We start from the raw sequence: 23518 nt of genomic DNA, 5'->3' as shown, positions 1-23518 counted from the left end.
GGAGTGTATAGCTCCCCAGGAGATGCTGGGGATAATTTCCTTTCCTATAAAAACGGCTTTGTTCACTCTGAAGTACAGGCTGCTGAACTGCTCGGCATGCTGGCCACCCAGTTCTGTGTCTGCATCTGTACATCTGTCCTGCTCAGCACAAGAGATGCTCTTGCTCTCCAAAGCTCTTTATTCTATGTAGGCTCTGAATTGCATGCTTTCTTGCCTGGTTTGTTGGACTGTTTCTTTTAATTACTTCAACTCTCTCCTGAACCTTAAACTTTCCTACTCCATTGACTTCTCTCTGCTTTAAATCCTAGGCCAGTGGTTTGCCTCCCCCATCTTGAGAACAAACTCCTTTAAATTAGAGAATAACATTATCAGTCCCATGGTTATTATGAGGATTCAATGAGCTGATATTATTTATAATATTCTTAGAATTCCTAGCACATAATATAAATGTTTGCTATTTAGATAAAATAAACCTATTACAGGTGTTTTCAAATGTTATCAGATATTTTCCATTGTCTTACCTATAGTCACACATTAAAAAGATATGTATATAAAATTAAAGTTTGATAATACTTACATATTTTTTAATATGTAATTTTTTAATACCTACATATTTTTGTCTCCTAGAGCTGCTTATCATCCAGAGTTTCCAACAGTCCTGACAGCTTTAGAAATAGATAATGCAGTGGTTGCAAACAGCCTGATTGACATGAGAAGCATAGAGACAGTGCTTCTGATCAAAGTAAGATAAGATGCTTGCTGCATTTTATATACTTTTAAATTTCCAAAACTGAGGTTGGCTATATAAATCCTCTTCCCCTTCTATATTATGGAGTTGTTAATATGTCTTACTGCTGTACTTTTACCTTATAGGAAACTATAGAATAATACAGAGCTGGTTGGTTTATGCATTTTCTGCCTGAAGGAACTTTATATTTTTGGCTGTTCCTCAGTAAATATTTCACAAATACATATGATTTTGGTGAATGATGCCATAAATTTTTTGTTATTCGTTCTTTCTTAATTGTCTGCCAAATCCATTTTTTATTTACCCTTATAGATAAGTGTATTATTATTCTATTTTTAAGCAAATACTCTACTTGATATTTTATGAGTTCTTTATCTTAAAACTTTAAAAGTATTGTAAAATAAATCATTATTTACTCTTCACCTGTGTATTTTTATGTATTTGTTGGGTTAGATCATCATTGGCATAAATTTGCTGAGAAGGAACTAGGAAATTCAAAACAGATCTAATCAAAACAGTTTGTTTATCTCAATAACAAACTGAGAAGTAATTATATCAGTAATTTAAATATATATACCGTGTATGTGTTGCAGGGTCATATTGTAATTATCTGTGTGCTTTGCTCACTCATATTTTAGAAGGATCCTTGAAAGGAAATAATGAAGTCCTCTTGTCTGTCCCCAGAGATTGGCTAGGCCTCCATTAAGCCTGATGCCCATTTTACTTCTTCTAGGGCTTATTTCTAGGCTTTCCCCCACGTAATTCAGTATACTCATCTTTTATTGCAATTTGCTGTTCATTCACATCTTTCTTTTCAGGCTGTTAAAGTCATTTAGAAAAAGTAAGACTTGTGTGAACTCTGATCTAAGTAGACACTTTCATGTGAAAATGTACTTAAAATTTTAATTTTAATGGATAACAGCATTAGAACTTAAAATCAGTTTGTCATAAAACCTTGCTTACTATATTGTTCTAAAGGCTGTCAGTAGTTTTAATTCTTTGAATCATGAGAGTTGTTTTTGAAATTCTTTAATTTTTTGGAATTATTTTACTTATGTTTAAATGTTTAAATAAAAATACTTGAATCTTAAAATAATGATAGGTAACATTTTGAAATTGTGTATCAGAAATGCTATGGCATAACTTCAAAAATGTATTTCTCCCCCCTGTATTTTTTTAGAATAATTCTGTAGCTCGTGCAGTAATGCAGTCCCAAAAGCCACCCAAGAATTGTAGAGAAGCTTTTACTGCTGATGGTGATCAAGTCTTTGCAGGACGTTACTATTCATCTGAAAATACAAGACCTAAATTCCTAAGCAAAGATGTGGATTCTGAGATAAGGTTAGTGTCAATGTAGCATTGCTGTGGTATTCCTACTGCTTCCTATAGGGTTTGGTTCCCTTCATATTACTCTATTAGTAAGTTATTTCAGGGAAGGATTGTGAGTAATCTGTTCAGGCTTAAAAGATCATTTAGCTGGGTGTAGAATTCTAGGTTGATGGTTATTTCCCATCATCACTTTGACAATAGTATTCTGTGCTAAGAACACAAAGTGTGTTCCCTTGACCAGCTGGTCTGCAGACAAAGGAGCTGAACTCAGAATGTGCATCAGCTGCATCACTATCCCATCGTTTAGTTCTGACTTCGCTCAGTGAGAGCATAGGTTCCATATTCCGTCTCTGACTGTACCTTGAGTTGCACTGGTCTAAAAAGATCAGTCGGCACAATTAGAGCACGCATCTAGGAAGATCGAGCTGCCAGGGGAGACAAAGCGAGAAGTTGAACAGAAAACTAGTAAGTGTATTTAAGGAGATTCACAAGCATTGCAGAAAGGAATTTTGGTACCAAAAAACATGATTCTCTAACCAAATGAATTCAGGTGACAAATTAATGGGTTGAAACTAAATTAGTGACCTGCAAGACCTTCAGTAGAAGAACTTAGAACTTAAGTAAAATAAATGTCTAAGAAAATTGAGTAAAGGTGAAAGTATTCTAAATGACTTATATATGTAAGAGAAATGAGAGTTTTTTTGAAATATCTCTCTTGTTTTCAGATAAGACTAGTCATTTTTATGTGACTTTGAGAGCAGTGTAAAGACCAGGAGCCATAATGGTTATCAGAAAGTTTGGTAAAACTTATTTAGCAACAGAAAAAAGTTGAATGACCAGCAACTTGGTGTCATGGCACAAAGCACACATTTTACATTGACACTGAGTCTTAGAGGATAAATGTGTGAATGTGCTGTGTAAAACTGACCTGTAAAGTGGTAAGCTTTTGTCCGTTGTGCCATGACATTTAAATCCAGCCTTGCCAATTCTTAACGTGGTAAGACTAAATTATATGGTATTCAAGCAGACCTGAGTACAAATATATAAAAATATCATGGTGGTATTACACTATGTTGCTTACACTTCCCTTTCAACAAAAATTGCCTTGTGTATTTGTGTCCCGAGTCTTCAAAAAAAAGAAGTATGGCACTATTGGAAGAGATTGTAAATATACCCCAGTAGCAAGTTGGCATCTCTGATTCCAACATTTTAGTAGTAAAGGTTTCAAGTTGATACTTACCTTCATTTTTTAGTTAACAGTATTCACATTAATGTGTAGGGGACACATCTTTTGTTTTAAAAGCCAGATGAACACTGGTTTTTAAAAAATTGTTTCCCACATTGATAAACTTTATTAATTATAAATATAGTGTTCTGGGTATTATGTTAATTTGAGTCAGTCAGACAGAGAAAGACAAATACTGTATGATTTCATTTATATGTGGAACCTAAAAAACAAAACAAATGAACAAATAAAATAAAACAGAAACCGACTCATAGATATGGAGAACAATCTGGTGGTTGAACAGTCTCTCTCCAAACGGGAGAGGGATGATGGGATGGCTGAACGTGATGAAGGGGATTAAAAGGTACAGACTTCCAGTTGGAAAATAAGTAAGTCATAGAGATGTAATGTACGGTGTAGGGAATATAATTAATATTAATTGTTATTAATATTTTAATGACTTTGGTGACCGGTGGCTGCTAGTTTATTGTGGTGGTCACCTCATAATATATAAATTTTGAATCACTATGTTGTACACCTGAAACTAATGTAATATTGTATGTAAACTACACTTCAGTTAAAAAAAGAGAGAGAAAAAGGCTAATAGCTAAAAAAGCCAAGTCTGAAAGAATGTAGGAGGGAGATGAAGGCACTGAAGGGAATAAAATTCCTGGATTTTCTGGAAAAAATAAAAATAAATTTTAAAAAATGAAAGAAAAGAAAGAAAATATACCAAGTTTTAATGATACTTAGATGACTTTTGTGTCATCTGTTTTGACCTGAACCAGTGTGATAGTTGCCTGATATTTGGAAGTTTAGAAAAATTCACTAGTGTTTTTTAAATATAGAAAAGTATAAATTGGGAAACAAAAGTAGCTCATAATCCTGTTTCTCCATGGTCCTTGTTGACATTTAAAAAAATAATTAAAAGTAATATATGCATATGGTGAGAAAGTTCAAACAGTGTAGAAAAGTATACAGAATGAACTGTTCTCATCGCTTTTTTGTTGTTAAAGATTTCATTTATTTATTTGAGAGAAAGAGAGTTAGTGAGAGAGAGCACAGGCGGGGAGGAGAGGGAGAAGCAGGCTCTCCGCTGAGCAGGGAGCCCTAGGCGGTACTCCATCCCAGGACCCTGGGATCATGACCTGAGCCACCCAGGCACACCCTCATCCCTCTTTCAAAAGTAAATAGTTGAGTAGTTTCTTATACGTGTTCCCAGGTTATATCCTTGTACCATACAGTGACTTTTTGAATTGAGATATAATTCACATACTATAAAATTCACTCTATTTTAAAGCATACAATTTAGAGATTTTTATTATATTCACAGGGTTGTGCAAACATCACAGTTAGCTAATTCCTGAACATTTTTATCACACCAGAAGAAAAACCCATACCCATTAGCCGTTATTACTTCCGCAATCCCCAACTCCTGGCAACCACTAATCCTTTTATGCGTTTGTCTTTATGGATTAGTCTATTCTGGATGTTTCATATAAATGGAAACAAATGATATGCAACCTTTTGTGCCTGGCTTCTTTCACTTACGTGTAAAGTTCATCCATACTGTGCTATGTATAAGTATGCATATGGTTTCTCTATCTTGCTTTTTTTCTGTCAATGTTGTATCTGGCAGTCGTATCATGTCAGCACATTTAGAACTGCCTCTCGGTATGGCTATATCAATATGCTGCTTAACCAGTTCCCTGTTGATGGACCTAGGAGTTGTTTACCATTTCCTCTTATAACAGTGCTGCAGAGCGAACACACATATGTGGATCTCGGCATAGTTTTGGAAGTGTGTGCATAGCTTAAATTCTTAATAGTAGAAATGCTAAGTAAAAGGATATATGAATTTTTAAGTTATTTAATAGCTGTTGCCAAATGACTATAATTGATATATTAATAAATAATTTATGGTTCAATTTTAAATATTTAATAATATTAAGCAATTACTAATATTTTTGATATGTGTAATATTAAATGAGCTTTAATATTTATTAAAATAGATAATTTAACATTTTTATTTTATTTTTGAGTAAGTTGACCATTTAACAGTGATTTCTAAATGACTCCAGAAAGATTCCCCGATTTCCCCTCATACTGCAAGTATATGAAGGGTGCTTCTCTACACCCTCTTCAACTCAGCACTGACAGATTCCTATTGATGAAAAACGGCCCTGGAATTTAAGCGAAAAGATTATATTTCACAATTTCATAATGAACAAAGTGACTTCTTAACAGGCAAAGGGTTTTAAGTTCTAACTACAGGTAGTGACTTGGTTTGATTATCCCAGTGTGGTTTCCCATGATGAAAGTACACATAAGGTGCAAGAAAAATGTCTAAGGTAGCTCTTGGAATAATTCCAGTGCAGTTACTGCTTACATACAAGATCAGAAAAAAAAAGTTTACCTGTGGATTTTTTAATTGCCAAAATACTGTAACATATTTAATGTAATTTTCCAAAGTGTGTTTTTTGAATTTATTCTTTCATGTGTTCTTTAAAACAGATATTGAATGAGTACTTAATGTGCCAGGTCCTGATCTGGGCACAAGACACAGCACAAAATAAAGTGCAAAATATTCCTTATCCCAGAGCTTATATTAAGAAGGTGGACATAGAATATAGATGAATACTAACTAGGTCAAGTGCTGTGGAGACAAACATAGCAGACTAAGGGCTGGAGACTGGGGAGAGTACTACTTGGATAGGCAGCTCAGGAGCCTGTGTTCATCCCACGCAAACAACGCACACATGCTTAGCTTAGTTGTACCTGTTTCATTAGGTAGCAAAGGTTCTTGCTCCGTATAAAAATTAATTAAAAACTAAGGAGGAACACTATATGAAAGTGTGTAACAGGGGTGCCTGGGTGCCTCAGTCAGTTAAGCGTCTCCCTTTGGCTCAGATCTCAGGGTCCTGGGATCGAGCCCCACGTCGGGCTCCCTGCTCGGCAGGGAGCAGAGGGAGAAGCAGGCTTGTGCTCTCTGTCACTATCTCTGCCGCTATCTCTGTCTCTCTCTCAAATAAATAAATAAAATTAAAAAAAAAAAGAAAGTGTGTAACAGAATTCATCCTACCCAGTGAAAAGGAAGTTGTACAGTCTAGTAGTTTTGTTTATACAGATTATGTTGATTGCTTAAATTTATTCTAAGTATTCAGGAAATAGTATAACAATATTGTCTGTGCTTATTTCGCTGGTTTTTATTTTTGGTTTAGGCTCTGGGTTTCAGAGTTTGTTTACTTGGTAAATATTTTATTGTTTTTAGTGCAATTACATTTATTTGTTAATAAGGGTATAGATTTATATATAGTAATTCAAATATTTCTTACTAAATCTTGAGGAGCCATCTTAAGTGCTTATATCTATCCCCATTTTTACCAGAAATACCACAAGTATTGTCCTCCTTTCCTCATGTTTATCATTCATTCAGCTGACATTTTTTGAGTGTTTTTTCTAATTTTGAGGATTCTGGCAAGGTAGCACAGTTACAGTATTTCATCAAATTTAAGCTGCTCTGTTACTAAAAAAGAAAAAATGCTGCTAATTGAACCATGAACTGGAACATGATTTCAGAGATGTTAAAATGTGGAAAAATATGCATCTTACTGAAAAATGGCACAGAGACAAGTTTTTAACTGCAAAAGTGGTTCTCTCCCACCAGGCACATGACTTTGGGAGACAGGTGCTTGGGTCAATGAGGCAGGAAGAGGTGACTTCTGAAGACAGTGACTCCTGTCGCAGAGACCCTTTATGGCTTTGGCATCTGCTGACTTTTTCTTTTCCATCCCTTTTCATTGTCCCCCTCTCCATCCCTTCCATTCCCGCAGTTACCCAACGACAGCACATGATGAGCTATCGGGTTTCTCTGTTTCACTTCTCTGTGCTTTGGTGTCTGTCTTTCCATGTCCCTAGTTGGTCCAGCTGAGGGAACCTTTAGAGAATACAGTTCAGTTGTCACTTGCCCCAGACTCACTTGTATGTTCCCGTAGTTCTGTAAGATATAAAGTATCCTGTTCACATTTTAACGTTATGGCTTATTTCCTGGGTTTTTTTCCTGTTTGTTTGATTCTTTTATGTCTTATTTCTGTTTCCACCTCTGCCTGTCACTGTGCATGGTGCCTGCCACACAGAAATCATAAATATTGGGGTGCCTTGGTGGTCAGTAGTTGGGCGTCTGCCTTCGGTTTGGGTCATGTTCTCGGGGTCCTGGGATCAAGCCCTGCATTGGGCTCCCTGCTCTGTGGGAAGCCTGCTTCTCCCTCTCCCACTCCCCTGCTTGTGTTCCCCCTCCCACTCCCCTGCTTGTATTCCCTCTCTTGATGTGTCTCTGTCAAATACATAAATAAAATCTTTAAAAAAAAATCATAAATATTTCTTAATGAAATGCATAAAATATGACTCCAGTTTAGATGTCTTCTGAAATGTCTGTATTTTCATGTTATTGATAACTTGGTAGGAATATAGAACTGGTCTAACTAGATAGAGTTTTGCAAATAAGCTATCACAAATAAGCTCTTCTTTGTAAAGACCTAAAATATTTGTGATTTTCAGAAACAGATTTAAGGTGTTTTTTTATCCTCTCCTCTCTGTCCAGTGACTTAGAGAATGAAGTTGAAAATAAGAAGGCCCAGATATTAAATCTTCAGCAACATTTGTCTGCCCTTGAAAAGGATATTAAGCACAATGAAGAGTTTCTTAGAAGGCGCCAAATACATTATAGAGAGTTAAAGGTAAAAAAAAAAAAAAAGTCCCTTTGTTTTTCTCAACTTACCTACTTACAAGTTATTTTTAAGATCCTACCATTCATGTAGTTTTAGAGGAGCAGTTCTCAAGTATTTTGGCCTCAAGACCCTCTACAGTCTTAAAAGAGCTTTCATTTATGTGGTTTTAACATAATTATTAAAAATTAAGGGGCGCCTGAGTGGCTCAGTTGGTTAAGTGGCTGCCTTTGGCTCAGGTCATGATCTCAGGGTCATGGGATCGAGGCCCGCATTGAGGTTTCCCAACTCAGTGGGGAGTCTTCTCCCTCTGCCCTTCATCCCACTCATGCTCGCACGCGCTCGCTCGCTCTTTCTCTCTCTCAAATAAATCTTCTAAAAGATTGAAACAAACTTTAAGAATATTTATTGGTTCACTTAACAAAAACTCATGTGTTAACAAAAATAACATTTTAATGGCAAATAGCTATGTTTTTCCAAAACCAAAAATATTCCGTGAGAAAATTGACATTTTTATATTTTTGTAAATAGTAAAAAGGTTGCATAATGTCCTGGTGTTTTTATGAAAATAGTTTTGACCTCATGACCCCTTGAAAGAGTCTCAGAAGCCCCTGGGGAGGGTTGCTGCTTGGGTTGTACTTTGTGAAGCCCTGCATTGGAGTAATCTTGCCATAACCTCAATCTGAGTGTTTCAGAAAAGGATTTACTCAATGGATTCAACATTGTCATCATTTTAAATGCTAAGATGGAGTTCTTCCATCTTTTTTTCCATGTTTGTGGATTAGAAATAAGGGTGATCACTGCAGACTTTATATACAACTTCCTTTTGTTCATTTAATACTACTGTGGTCTCTTTTCATTAGCTACAGAACCCTCTGTAACAAAAGCAGAGTAAGAACTTTGTGGATTAAGTGCAATGAAGAGTTTCTTAGAAGGCGCCAAATACATTCTGGGGTTTTGTTATGTTTTTAAATTTATTTATTTATTTATTTATTTATTTATTTATTTATTTATTTATTTATTAAAGATTTTCTCTTTTTAGCTAATCTCTACACCCAACATGGGGCTCGAACTCAGAGCCCTGAGATCAAGAGTCACATGCTCTACTGACTGAGCCAGCCAGGCACCCCCTTAATTTATTTTATGTTACTAAAATTGAAATACTTTTCTTTCAGGTAAAAATAACAGAAAGTATTTCTGAAATTCGGGAACTTGAGAATATAGAAGAACACCAGTCTGTAGATATTGCAACGTTGGTAAGATTCTTTTCCTCAGTTTAAATGTAATGTTAAAGGACACAGCAGTCATTTAGGTTAATAGCATCTACTCTCAGCCTTTTTTAAATCCTTTTAATTGGAGCTACTTTTTATGGTTGCTGTCTTCATTTGCATATAAGGTAGAAACTACCTGGCATTCAGGTTCCTTAATGTTTTGTATATGTAACGTGCATGCATAATAATTGATTTTGTCTTCTACTACATGTAATTAAAAAAGCTTAAACAGTGTGCTTCTAACAAGTGGCCTTTCAAACCAAACAGCCTAGCATAGTATATTTCACAGTTAATCAGAATTAATATTAATGGATATCTTTTAGTCAGTTTAGCTGGTCTCTGCATTGTTGGGGTTTTTTCCCCCTAAGAAACTGGTTTGCATTTTAATTTATCACACATTTGTTACTCTATTTTTTTTTTTCAAGGAACTGTTTATTACATTCAGCTTAACTTCTCTGAGTTACAGTAAGCAGTGCATTAGATAGATTGGGGTCTGGTTAAAATGGTTAAGTATTTATTAAGTATCCACTCTGCACCAGGCACCATATTAAGTGCTGGGGATATCACAGTGAGCAAGATAGATAAAGTCTGTTGGAGCTTTACGTGAATGAGAATTTGTCTTCATTTTTTATTAGTAATCTTGTTCTTCACTGTTTATTTTTCTGCCTTAATTCCATAGATTTCTTGAAGGTATGGATTATGTCTTGGTCATCTTTGTTTACTCAGCATCTAACATATTGGCTGGCGCTAGTTAAATACACTGCATTTTGAAAGAAAGAGTAACTAGATAAAAGTTCTTCCGTTTGATTATGACCTCAAGCACAGTACAGTTTAACTTATCTCCCAAATGTCAGTCTTTTTGTTGAATCATTTTCTTCTACTTCCTGATTTACCACTAAGAGTATGAAAATATGCTAGTGTTCTTTGTATTTGTCTTTCATCAGATTGCCTAGAATCTGTAGTGTCTCCTCTCTCAGAATTTCACAGTTTTTCTATTTCATAACTTAAGTATTTTAATTAACTCCATATGCTCTGTAAATGTAACCAGGAAGACGAAGCCCAAGAAAATAAAATCAAAATGAAAATGGTTGAGAAAAATATGGAACAACAAAAAGGAAATATGGAACATCTTAAAAGTCTGAAAATAGAAGCAGAAAACAAGTATGATGCAATTAAACAGAAAATTAATCAGCTTTCAGACCTAGCAGATCCACTTAAGGTATATGTTATTGTTATTCTGTTATATGTGTATTTTATGTTTCAGTTGTATATCCATGCTTTACTTGCTAGATATTTCTCTAATAGAAGTTATGGTCAAATGTAAATATAACCACATAAAATGGGATATAAACCAAATTTTCATCAGTAGGTCAATTAGAATTAAACACTTCTGTTCATGTCTTTAGGACCATAAATTGCCAAATTGTTTCCCCCAGAAGATTACAGCTTTTGTTCCCTCTTTATTTTGTGATTTTCTTCTTCTTTTTTTTAGAACCAGAAGCAGGGATATTTTCTTGTCCGTCTGTTCTGTTTCTTTGCTCACCTATTCTCTTGTCCCTCCTTGCTTTCCTTCAGTAATTCAGGGATTAGTTATATAAAAATAGAGTTATATATTAGATATAAAAGCCAACTTGAAATAAAGTACCACTGAATTCTTATTTATTGATATATCTCTGTTAATGTTCCAGCCTGAATTAAACTGGCTTTTTTTTTTTAAACAAATGCTTTTTGAAACCAAATTGAGAAAATAAAATTATTTAACAATTAAATGGTGTACATTTCCCTGTGTTGTTTATTAGCTTAGTTATCAATAACTTATTATCATCATCATTTTTATGCATAGTTCAATTCTCAGAACTTTAAATTTTATTTATAAGACTCTGAGAAGAATGAATAGTATATTTTAAGACTCTGAGAGGGGTATGTTGATGATACGATTTCAACATAACCCCCCCCCTTTTTTTTTTAAGGAAAACTACCCCCTTTGAATCAAAATGGATTTAGGTATTTTAATAGGTTAAAAGAATTGTGCCTGTAACTTTTACTATACTTGTGTCCATTGAAAATTTTAGAAAACCTAACTTACAGAGTTGGGAGAATATGAAAGGAAGGTACCAGACGTCCTGCCTGGAAAAACGGTTTGCTGTGGTCTCTGTGGAGCAGCTGTCTGGGGCTGGGCTCCCGCCTGACTTTACAATCCAGGGCAGCTGAACTCTTTTCTCTTCGCGATAAGAATAAAAAATGGGAAAACAGACGGATAAGTTATATGATCAAGAAGAATATAAAGTTTATTTTTTTTAAAGATTTTATTTATTTATTTATTTATTTGACAGAGAGAGACCACATGAGTGGGGAGGGGGGGTGCAGCAGGCTTCCCGCTGAGCAGGGAGCCCAACGTGGGGCTCGATCCCAGGACTCTGGGATCATGACCTGAGCCGAAGGCAGATGCTTAACCGACTGAGCCACCCAAGCACCCCAAAGAATATAAAGTTTAAATATTAAAATTGTGAGGAAGGAAAATGTATTGAAGGTAATATTGAGGAAAATAATTAAGAAAGCATTTGCTACAGGAAATAAGAAAAAGGCAAAAAGTCTAAAAAAAGGCAAAATTAGTTTTTTAAAAAGAAAACAAAATAAGACAGAGTAAGATAAGTTTTAAAAATCGTCAGGAATAAGCAAGGTAGAATTCAGGACTCAGGAATTAGAGAAGTGAAGTCACAACAAAGGTAGGATTAAAAAAATATTTTAAATGGGTAAGGGATGGAACAGGGTGACTTAAAATCAAAATGATGAAGTACATTAAAACAGTATAGGAAAGGAAAGATAAGCACCTAAATTATTCATCCCAGACAATTTAAAATTCAAAACAAGAAATGATGAAGAGTAAGCTCTGTTCTGTTCTTTTAGGGACCTCTAGGCTAACACAACTCCTGGAATTGGGAGTGTGAATAAGTATAAGAGCAGAAAATACGGGCAGAAGGCAGTAAGGATTCTTGATCTTAGCTCTTTGCCTAGGCTGCAAATAACTGAAAGCCAGGAGGCGAGTCCTTCAGTGAACTTCCTTGCAGTCAGCCAGTAGCCCAGAGGCTTTTCCTCCCCAATGTCATGTCATGCTGTACGGCAGGACCAACAGGCTAACAAAATAATTTAATTCCTGAGACACTGCCATCAAGATGTACTAGCAGGTTTAAGATGTAATCTGTTTGCTTTTAGGACAGTTGTTCATGTTGTGTCAGGGGTGATGAGGGGTAAAGTACTCTGTTCAGATACATAGTCATTGAAATTTTGGTATGGGGAATATTTTTCTCACTTTGACCAGTTTGTTTTGATTTATATTGCAAATTTAATGCTTTAGTTTTAGTTGCAAGTTAAATTTGTTGTTGGGGGAACGTGACCCACATTGAGCCTACAAAGAGAGATGGTCTACATTATTAGAGTAGGAAGGCCTCTCAGTTTCTAATATAGAGAGTTTGTTTGGATCAAGGGTGACTGTGCTTTTAAAAATTCCAAGGTAATGTTTTATAGTTTTTTAAAACCTCATAATTGATACAGGTTTATATGAAACAAGTGGCAGTGATAATACTGTAGCAGTTTATCTAATGTTGCTGAGTAACGCTGGTTGCCTTAGACATCCAAGAGAAGAACATTTTGTAGTGATTATGTTCCTTCTACCATCCCAGCTTGCTTTTTAAAGGCTGTAACTTCTTAAAGGTTAGAAATGCTACAGGTTTGGGGCCACATCAGACTTTAATTTTAGACCTAATCCCTCCTAGTCCTCACCTAGCCCAGGATGGGTGTCGTTAACTGGCTGTTCATATCTGTAGGCCTTCCTTTCATCAGTAAAATGAAATGAAATAAAATACTCTCTTGCTTCACTTTTGTTTTTTGTTTTTTTTTTAAAAGATTTTATTTATTTATTTGACAGAGAAAGACACAGCGAGAGAGGGAACACAAGCAGGGGGGAGTGGGAGAGGGAGAAGCAGGCTCCCCGCCGAGCAGGGAGCCTGATGCGGGACTCGATCCAGGGACTCCAGGATCATGACCTGAGCCCAAGGCAGTCACTTAACCAACTGAGCCACCCAGGCGCCCATCACTTTTGGTTTTAAATTCGATGATACCCAGGACATACATTTATGAAGTACACAAGAACAGATCACACAATCATGGTAAATGTGGAGGAAGGGGTAGTGACATCAGCTTAGTTTCTTTTCGTCCTATTTTACAAGTTCAATCCATACCTTTCCACAGTTGCCGGGAGGGGAGATTAGCCAGCACAAACGTGGCCTGAAACACTTTACCCTTTGGCTCCCTGAAGCAAATGTGGACCTATTTAGTGTGAAAGCTCCTACCACAAATGATTTGAAAACTTCAGTGTTCAACCATCCTGTTTCATAAGTTACTCAATTTTCTAATTGTAATGTCTCCTACTACATCAGTTGCACCCATTTTTTAAAATTCTGTTTGAAGTAAAGGAACAGCTTTTCTCCATCCTCTATGTAACAGTGTCTTTAGTTTTAATAGAACTCTTATAATCAGACATCTATCATGGGAGATAGTTATTTTTAGCAGTATGAGCAAGATGCAGTAAATTGTAGTCTTATAAGATAGCCTGTATCCTGTGTTGTATGAGGTAAATATTTTCAGTTTTTAGATACTTCATAAGTTCTTTTCCTTTTGGGACACTTCCAAATATTCTGTCTTTCTTGATGCTGTTTTTACTGTTTTGGTTGGTGTTTATTTCTTTCTCCGTTTCTGACTGTAACTCTTGAGGATGACCATGATCATCACAGTGTATATGACTAGTGCTAGGCCCAAAAAACAAACCAACAAACTGAGTAAAATTTAATTTGGTGGTCCTTAAATCAGGAGACTTTTTTTTTTTTAAGATTTTTTTTATATTTATTTATTTGACAGAGAAATAGAGGGAGAAAGAGGAAGCACAAGCAGGGGGAACAGGAGAGGAAGAGACCTGATATGGGACTCGATCCCAGGACCCTGAGATCATGACCTGAGCCACAGGCATACGCTTAACCAACTGAGCCACCCAGGCGTCCCAAATAAGGAGACTTTTAAAAAGTTCTATTGAGATATAACTGATGTACATTGAATACACATGAAAGTGTACAGTTTGATAAGTATTGACATGTATAACCTATGAAACCACACAATTAGAGAATGGAGCGTGTCCTTCACACTCAAAAGTTTCCCCATGTCCCTTTATAATCTCTCTCTCCTCACCCCCTCTCCTTGTCTCTAATTACCAATCTGCTTGCTATTACTATAGTCTACACACTTTCTAGAATTATGTATAATGGAATCACACATTTTGTACTCTTACTGTTTTTTGGTTTGACCTTTTTCAGAACATAACACATGGTCTAGCACGTATGTCTACACTATATTTTGAAAGTGAATGGAATAAAAGTTGTTCTTTTTGATTATGATATTCATCCTTATTTTTACTTGAATCAGTAATTCATTCCTTTTTATTGCTGAGTACTATTCCATTGTATTTGCTATATCACAGTTTGTTTATTCATTTACCTACTGAGGGACATACGGGCTTCCAGTTTGGGGGCTATTACAAATAAAGCTGCCTTGAGCATTAGTGTACAAGTCTTTGTATATAAGACTAAATGAACAAACTGCCAGGCTAAACCTTCTTTTGGTGGTTCTGAAATCCATCAAAATTTTAGTGAAGATTTTTTTTTTAAGTTTTTATTTGAATTCCAGTTAGTTAACATACAGTGCAAGATTAGTTTCAGGTGTACAATATAGTGATTCAACACTTCATACAACACCCTTTGCTCATCACAAGTGCCCTCCTTCATCCCCATCACCTATTTCACCCATCCCCCCACCACCTCCTTTCTGGTCACCATCAGTTTGTTCTCTAGAGTCTGTTTCTTGATTTGCCTCTCTCTCTTTTTTTCCCCTTAGTTCGTTTGTTTTTTTTCTTAAACTCCACATATGAGTGAAATCATATAGTATTTGTCTTTCTCTGACTTATTTCGTTTAACATAATACTCTCTAGTTCCATCCATGTTGTTGCAAATGGCAGGATTTCTTTCTTTTTTGTGGCTAACATTCCATTCCAATCTTCCTCTTGAAGATTTTTGGCCCTTGTTTATTCATTACTCTTTGATTCTCTTGTGATGTGTTTGATTTTTTTTTTTTTTATTATGGCTATATTGGCCTTATAAAATAAGTTTGGAGGTGTTTCCCTTCCCTTTTCTGAAAGTTTTTGCATATTTGGAATTATTTCTTTTTTATATATAGTATTTACCAGCAAAGCTTTCTTGGCCTGTAATTTTCTTTGTGGCCTGTAGTTTCTTTATGAATTCGATTTCTTTAGTTGATACGGAGCTATTTAAGTCTTCTACTTAGGGATTTTATTGTCTCCTTGAAGTTTATCACACGTATTGAACATGTAGTTGTTCCATAATTTTTCTTACTATTGTCCCTTATAAATCTGAACAACAGAGAGAAAATAGACTAAACCAAGCAAAAGAAAAGAAAAAAGTCTGAAAAAATGAGTAACACTTTAAGGACCTGGGAGACTGTATACCCAAAGATCTGACATTTGTATCATTGGAGTCCCCAAAAGAGAGGAGAAAGAGGACAGGGCTAAAAACGTACTCCAAGAAATAATAGCTGCATCCTTTTCAAATTTGGCAAAAAGTCTGAACTTACAGATTAAGAAAGTGAGTGAACCCCAAATGGGATAAACCCAAAATAATCCACAATAAAACACATCGTAGTCAAACTTCTGAAAGCTAAAGACAAAGTCTTAAAAGCACCAAGAGAGAAGCCTTACCTCTATGGGAAACAAAAACAAAAACAACTATTTGAATGATAACCAGTTTCTCATCAGAAACCATAAAAACCATATGGAAGTAGCACATTTTTCAATTGCTGAAAGAAAAGACCAGCCAACCCATAATCTAATTCTAGCATAAATATCAGCAGTAAAGGAAAAATTGAAACATTTTCAGATGAAGGAAAATTTGGAGAACTTGTTGCCAGCAGACTTGTTCTAACAGAATGGCTAAAATTTCTCAAAATAGAAAACAATAAAAGGAGGAATTTTGGAACATCAGGAAGGAAGAAAAACAAGTTAAACATATACGTAAATGCAGTAGACTTTTCCTTTTCTTCTTGAGTTTTTAAAATTATGTTTAAAAGCAAATAAAATTTTAATAATGTCTGAGATGGTTCTAAAATATGTAGAGGAAATATTTAAGACAATTATATTAAAAAATAAGCATAAAGGACTAGAATGGGAGGTATGATTTGTAGATTTATAATCAAGCTGGTAAAAATTATGACCGTAGACTCTGTTGTTGAATATATATAATACAAATATAGTACCTGGAGCAACCACTGAAAAAAGCTCTTCAAAAAGATATACTCAAAAGTACTATATATAGACAAATCATAATGGAATTCTAAGAAAATGTTCAAGTAACCCACCTGAAGCCGGAAAAAGAAGATAGATACAAAGACAAAACGGGGGCGCCTGGGTGGCTCTGTCACTAAGCGTCTGTCTTTGGCTCAGGTCATGATCCCAGGGTCCTGGGATCGAGCCCCGCATCGGGCTCCCTGCTCGGGGGGAAGCCTGCTTCTCTCTCTCCCGCTCCCCCTGCTTGTGTTCCCTCTCTCGCTGTGTCTCTCTGTCAAATAAATAAATAAAATCTTTAAAAAAAAAAAAAGCATTTAATCTTAAAAAAAGAAAATGGTTAGCTATATGTGTTTTAATTGTTCTTGTTCCTGTTTCCTCTCTTTTTCTTTTGGGATTAGCCTAGTAATTTTTAGTGTTCATTTTTTTAATCGCTTCTGCTAGTTTTTAAGCCATTACTCTTCTTTTTCCAGTGGTATTGTGCATTATAATATATATCTTTACCTTATCGTAGTCCACTACTATTTATTCTTAAGATGACCTTAAAAATGCTAAAATTGTGAGGTTTTATTTCCAGAATGATGACTAAATAAGTCAGTGACAAATATCTTTGCATCCTTTTCTCTTCCACGCTGACTCACCTTTTTAAAAAACCAGATCACCTCTGTAAATATCCAGCACTTGCATTGTTTTTTTAAGTCTTTTCAGGCTTAAAACTCTGTGACTTTCCACAAAACTCTCTTGCTTATCAAAGTAAAGTTGAAAGGACCATAATATATGGAGACTTCATGTTAGGATTTGAATATAATACTGTGACTTCTTAATTTGTGGAAACCTCGCACTTCCATTCATATGCCTGGATATGAGCTCAACGCTTGTCTCTGGAAGCAACATTACCCTGTCCACTTTGTTGAGTTATCAGTTCGTTTTGTACCTATGCTGGTAATTTTTTTTAAACAATCTTTTCTTTAAAGATTATTTTGGCTTTCTTCAAACAGGATGAATTAAACCTTGCTGATTCTGAAGTGGATAACCAAAAACGAGGGAAGCGGCATTACGAGGAAAAGCAGAAAGAACACTTGGATACTTTAAATAAAAAGAAACGAGAACTCAATATGAAAGAAAAAGAACTAGAGGTTATCCAACATTTCTCTTTTATGTTTTGTTTACCGCCTTAGTCAGGGCTGTTAAAGTGTTTTCCTTAACATCACCCTTCCAAATACAGACACATGGTCTGGGGACGGTCCGTCTCGTGTAGAGGGACTGCTGTTTCAGTGAATCCGCGAGGCCACCCACCACGGAGAAGGCTGTAGCTCAGACAGCAGGTCTAATCTCATGCCCCTGCGAGATCTAGAAAGTGACACTCTCAGCCACTTAGCTCCTTAAATGCCCAGCTTGGCAAGTGGATAGCAGCTTTATGTCAGGAAAAGGCACCCCTTCCTCCGAGTAGCCTGGGTAAAATAAGTACTATGTGTAAAGGTGCTTTGAGTTTTTTAATATTTTATGAATATGAGGGTCTTTTTGTTTGTGTTTTCAGTACTATTTGGTGTTCAGAGGCCATCCCTAAAACACAGAAAGCTGACTGAAAAGTGCCACACTTTTCATAACTGCTACTTGAAATTTGTTTCACTAGGAAGATAAGGAGAGCTTACAAATTATTAAAGTTGTGCATAGTAATGCAATTTTCTCTTGATGATTTATAGAGTCTAGACTCTCTTCTCAATATAAAGCTTAAAGAAATAACATTGATCATAAAAATAATTAAAAAACATCTAAAATTCTGATCCTAAGTTCAGAATTTTACTTTGCATTTGTCGGCATAAGTAGTACAATGAATTACTATGTCAAAGACGAGTTTTAAAGCTACTAAACATCTATAACCTTAGGAGAAAATGTCACAAGCAAGACAAATCTGCCCAGAACGGATAGAAGTAAAAAAATCTGCATCAATTCTGGACAAAGAAATTAATAGATTAAGACAAAAGATACAAGCAGAACATGCTAGTCATGGAGATCGAGAGGAAATAATGAGGTAAGTGGTTGGTAGCTTTTCTACTTTATTATTCATATATATTACAAAGACATAAAAAATAAATGTTTATATATAAATCATAAATTTGGTTTGAGTATTGCTATGGCATATAGTTACAGCCAAGCTCATTTTCCATATGTGTGTTCTTAATAATAAATAATGGGGGCACCTGGGTGGCCCAGTCAGTTGTGTCCAACTTACGATTTCAGTTCAGGTCATGATCTCATGGATTATGGGATCGAGCCCCACATGGGACTCTGTGCTCAGTGGGGAGTCAGCTTGGGATTCTTTCTCTCCCTCTCCCTCCGCCCCTCCCCCCACTCACACACATTCTCTCTCTCAAATAAAATAAATCTTTAAGAAAAATAATTAACGTTTTTTCTTCTGAATCATAACAAAACTCATGGAGTGATATTTTAACATAAATGCCATTTTTATATCTATAAGATTCATAAAGAAAAAATGTTCAGCTTCACAAGCAATTAAAAGAAATGCAAATCAGAACCATTAGAAGCCATTTGCATGTATGTCAAGCTGAAAAAAAATGTCAGTCTCATGTCAGTGAGATTTCAGTGAAATGGCTATTTTTATATTAGTGGTAAGAACGGAAGCTCTAGCATAGTGAAAGCACAGTTTCTCAAGCAAGACAACCTTGGTTTGAATTGCGGTTTTACTTCCAGTTATGGGACTTTTGCCAGTGACCTAATCTCTCTGAACCTGAATTTTTTCATCTGTAAGATAGGGATACCTGTAGTTGTAGGGTGCTTATGCGGATTAAATGAGTCAGTCCATAACAAACAGGATGTAGGATACATAAAATGTTAGATGTGATTATTATTAAAGTTTTTCTGAAAAGCGTTAAGGCAGTTTATGTCAAACGCCTTCAAAAATTTCAATTTGGCCAAGAAATTTCGTTATTATAATCCAAAATGAGAAAAGCACTCTGTGCCCAGGTATGTTTATTGTAGCATTACTTATAAAGCTGGAAAATTAGAAATTGTGTACAGCTATAGGATGCTGGTTGAATTATAGTAAAAAATTACATCTGTTATACTTTATGAGGAGCTTTTCATAATACAAAGTTCAGGAACAGGAATGATCTCAATTCTGTTTTCAAAAACGGTGGAAAACAATGGGAAGAAACACAAACAAAGTAAGAGTAGTTTTTCTTTAAAATAGATAATACCCCACATGTTTTGTTTTGTTTTTAAAGTATAATCTCCACAAACCATAAGAGACTATTAATCATAGGAAACAAACTGAGGGTTGCTGGAGGGGAGGGGGAGGGGGGTGGGGTAACTAGGGGATAGGCATTAAGGAGGGCAGGTAATGTGATGAGCACTGGGTGTTACATAAGACTGATGAGTCATTGACCTCTACCTCTGAAACTAATAATACACCATATGTTAATTGAATTTAAATAGAAGAAAAATTTGTTTAAAAGGTAAACACAAACACACAAAAATAAAGTATAATCTCCAGTTTATTTTTTTCCAGAGACCAGTTTTTCTTCAGTCCTTAGGTACTTGGCTCCTTCCACCGGCCTTACTGGAGGTCAAGGGGCAGCGCCCGCGGGCCCACATCGGGGCGGGGGTGTTGGGTCCTGTGGTACCTCCTGAGAGCAGTGCCCGGCTGCCCTGCTGCGAATAGCATGGCTTGCACAGCCCTGTAGGCTCGCACACAGCCGTCGAAGACACTCGCTTTGGCAATGTCCCTGACCCGGCGGCCTCTACCCTGTCCCGAATGAATAACCTACTTCTTAATGGCCTTGTCCCAGGTTGTGCAATGGGCGCAGCTGGTGCAGCGGAGGGGCTCTTTGTGGCACGTCCAGGATTATTCCTTCTTTTCTTGGTCATCTTGGAAGTGAGGACCCGAGAGGGCCTTACCTCCCATGTTTTCAATTCAGTGTAAAGGGGCACCCCATGAAAGGTGTCTACTTCTCTCCAGTCTCATCTCTACCACTTTTCTCTCTTTTTATCTAATTAAATTAGATAATTAGATAATTAGCTTTCATTGTTTATGTAAATGCAAGGTAATGTGAGCATGTTATTCTTATTTTTGCCAGATACAAGAGAGAACACAGTAAGTAAACTGTTGTACAGATTGCTTTCTTTGGTTTAATGATATATTGTAGAGATCTTTTTATATCAATATACAGGCATTTTCTCATTGCTTTTTATAATTATATGGTATTGAATCATCTACTAATGGATAGTTGAATTCTAATCTAATCCCTTACTGTTATAAATGGTGGTCAGAGTAAATAGTTTTGTACATATGTCTTATTGTATAGTCGGGGTGTTTTAATAGGATTGACTCCATTTTGGAAGACTCCCTTCTAGGGACTGTGCTTGTTCACACTCCCGAGGACAGTGTGTCTGAGGGCTTGTTCCCCTCAGCCTAAACAGTGTGATAACCTTAGTTTTTTTCTTTTTTTTGCCAATGGGTAGATTTCCTTAAAAAAAGAAAAGAATATAGCTCAATGTAATTTTAGTTTCCATTCCACTTATACTGAGTCTGAACATCTTTTCATGCCTTAAGACCATTCATTTATCTTTTTCTGTGAACTTTTTATGTACGTCTTCATTTTTCTGTATTTTTGGTGTGAAGAGAGTATTTTATCTTTGTCCAAAGGGCTACGTAGCCTTTTGAGATTTTGTCTTATAATTAATTGCGTCCTTAAGAATGGCCATGTGAAGTAATGTGTTTTGTTTTTGCATGTTCAGAACTGTTAGTCTGTAGCTTTTGAATTTGAAGGGGTAGCTCCACCTGATAGAACATTCTTTTTCCCTTGACCATCTGTTTTATGATGAGTGCTGTAATGTGTCCAGAATGTCAGATTCCGTGATCTTTCTTCCTTGGTGTACACTGTGTTTTTTTAATCTGTAGCTTTATCTTATTTCTTAAAATTTCTTGTTTGTGTTTTACTTTTACATATTCGCTGTGCTGTTTAGTTGGTTTTGTGTAGGCCTTCGTTGCACACGTGTAGTATGTCCTTTGTCTTCTAGTTACTTTGTCTACCGTGTTATCTTTCTCCCCATGTTTTTGCTGTTCTCATTTCTGATCTCTCTGTCTGTCAGTGTTTTCTGCGTTGTCTCTCTTCCCTTGTGCATCATCGCCTCACTCCGTCTTCATATCTTTGTTCTTTTTGGTCCAACCCCCCCCCCCCGCCCCCGCTTGGGTTCTGCAGGTTCCTACTCGCCGCCTCCTCTTACCTGGTTATCACCTTCTGTTGTTTACCTATCTGTTCTCTGAGTTCTTTGATTTATCTATTCTTTCAGTTCTTTTATTTCTGTTTTGAGGCGTCTCTTCCTGGTAGCACTATGTCATGTTCTGTCTTAATTCATGGTTTTTCAGTTACAGTTTTCATCGGGTTTGTAACCACGTTGTTCTGATGAGTTTTCTTTGTCTCTAGGGGGTGCCGTGCTGCTCTTTCCCAAGCCTATTTCCATTAATATCTGTATGTGGAGACTACTTGTACCTTTTGTGTTGTTCATTTTTTGCGTGGATTTTCCTGGACTGGGCATTTGAATAAGCTTGGGGTGGGGAGCTGTGGAGCCTTGGCCAAGCTTGCCTTTCAGACTCGGTCAAGAACCTTCTCTCCTCTGTTCTACCAGTGAGCTGTTGCCCTCTGTAATAACACTTCTGCGGGACCCGGCCTTCTCTGCCTCTTTGACCTTGTCTTGTTCAGGCTGGGGTTGGCAGACCTAATGCTCACCCTGTGTTCCTCTGTTCTTGCACTGGCCTCTGTCACTAAGGGAAGCATTTCTTGCCTTCCAATGTGATCCCTTCACTTGTAGAAGGTGTATATTTGCTGGCATTTCTAAGATCTTCTCTCCCCCCCCCCCCCCCGCCCCTGGGCACTTTCCTCATGTACTTCCTCTGCCTTCTCCAGGGCCTGGACTTTTCTCCTGCCCAGCCCTGCGTACAGCTCTTCCCCTTTGGGGCAGCACGTGCTCATTCTGGGAGTATAGTTTGCCTAGAAACAGGACACCTGCTATTTCTGAGCCCCTTGGCACTCCCTGCATTCTCCCTTCTTCCCCAAAAAATATATTTGAGATTTTACTTTTCTTTATGTTTCTTTGAATGACACTTGCTAACTTAATATTTTGTTCATAAAACAGGCAGTATCAAGAAGCAAGAGAAACCTATCTTGATCTGGATAATAAAGTAAGGACTTTAAAAAGGTTTATTAAATTGCTGGAAGAAATAATGACTCACCGATACAAAACATATCAACAATTTAGAAGGTAAGTGCATTTAAAAATATTACCACGTATCTCACATTTTCATATTTTGTTTTCGCATTATCCCTTATAAATAAGAATATTAAATTGAAAGAACTTCACATGATTCAGTTAAAGAAGAACTGCTTTCCTTAATTGGGCGGTATTTAGGGTCCTGTCATTTAATCAGAGAATCCTGGATTGGAAGGGAGTTTTAAAGCAAGCTTATCCAGTTTTTCTGCTCCATCAGATACCCTTTACTAGGTAGCTCGGAGATGGCTGTTCCGTCTCCGCTTACATAGGTCCTTTCAGTGGGAGCTCACTGGCTTTAAAACAGCCTCTTGCGCTCTTGGACATTGCATGCTCGTAAGGGATAAAAGGTTTTGACGGGACCTGTGGAGGTAGTATCTCGGTTTATGATCTAATGGAACGGTGTGGCTCCGTGGGTGTAGACTCTGATTTGTTTACTGCTGTGTCTCCAGTACCTGAAATGTAGTAGAAAGTTGATATATATTGGTTGAAAGAATGAACACAAGATCAGAGACACTGGGTATTATATGTGCC

The 23518-nt window shown here is 36.4% G+C and overlaps 1 protein-coding gene across 5 annotated transcripts in view; it reads left to right on the top strand.

Moving 5' to 3' along the window:
• The window catches only part of SMC6 (structural maintenance of chromosomes 6), an 89900-nt gene that overhangs the window by 55314 nt on the left and 11068 nt on the right, over positions 1-23518 (top strand). For all 5 annotated transcript variants that reach the window (XM_035000631.1, XM_035000632.1, XM_035000629.1 and 2 more), the window contains 8 exons: positions 628-742; positions 1929-2089; positions 7903-8038; positions 9202-9282; positions 10346-10516; positions 17695-17832; positions 18583-18728; positions 22853-22978. In XM_035000631.1, the coding sequence (XP_034856522.1) occupies positions 628-742; positions 1929-2089; positions 7903-8038; positions 9202-9282; positions 10346-10516; positions 17695-17832; positions 18583-18728; positions 22853-22978 (1074 nt within the window). The remainder of the gene's footprint in view (positions 1-627; positions 743-1928; positions 2090-7902; positions 8039-9201; positions 9283-10345; positions 10517-17694; positions 17833-18582; positions 18729-22852; positions 22979-23518) is intronic.

This window comes from Mirounga leonina, unplaced genomic scaffold, assembly GCF_011800145.1.
Source record: "Mirounga leonina isolate KUSES-001 unplaced genomic scaffold, KU_Mleo_1.0 Mir_125, whole genome shotgun sequence".
In the NCBI taxonomy this organism is placed as follows: Eukaryota; Metazoa; Chordata; class Mammalia; order Carnivora; family Phocidae; genus Mirounga; species Mirounga leonina.
Note: the sequence above shows the minus strand (reverse complement) of the source record. Positions and strands in the feature narration are given on the sequence as shown.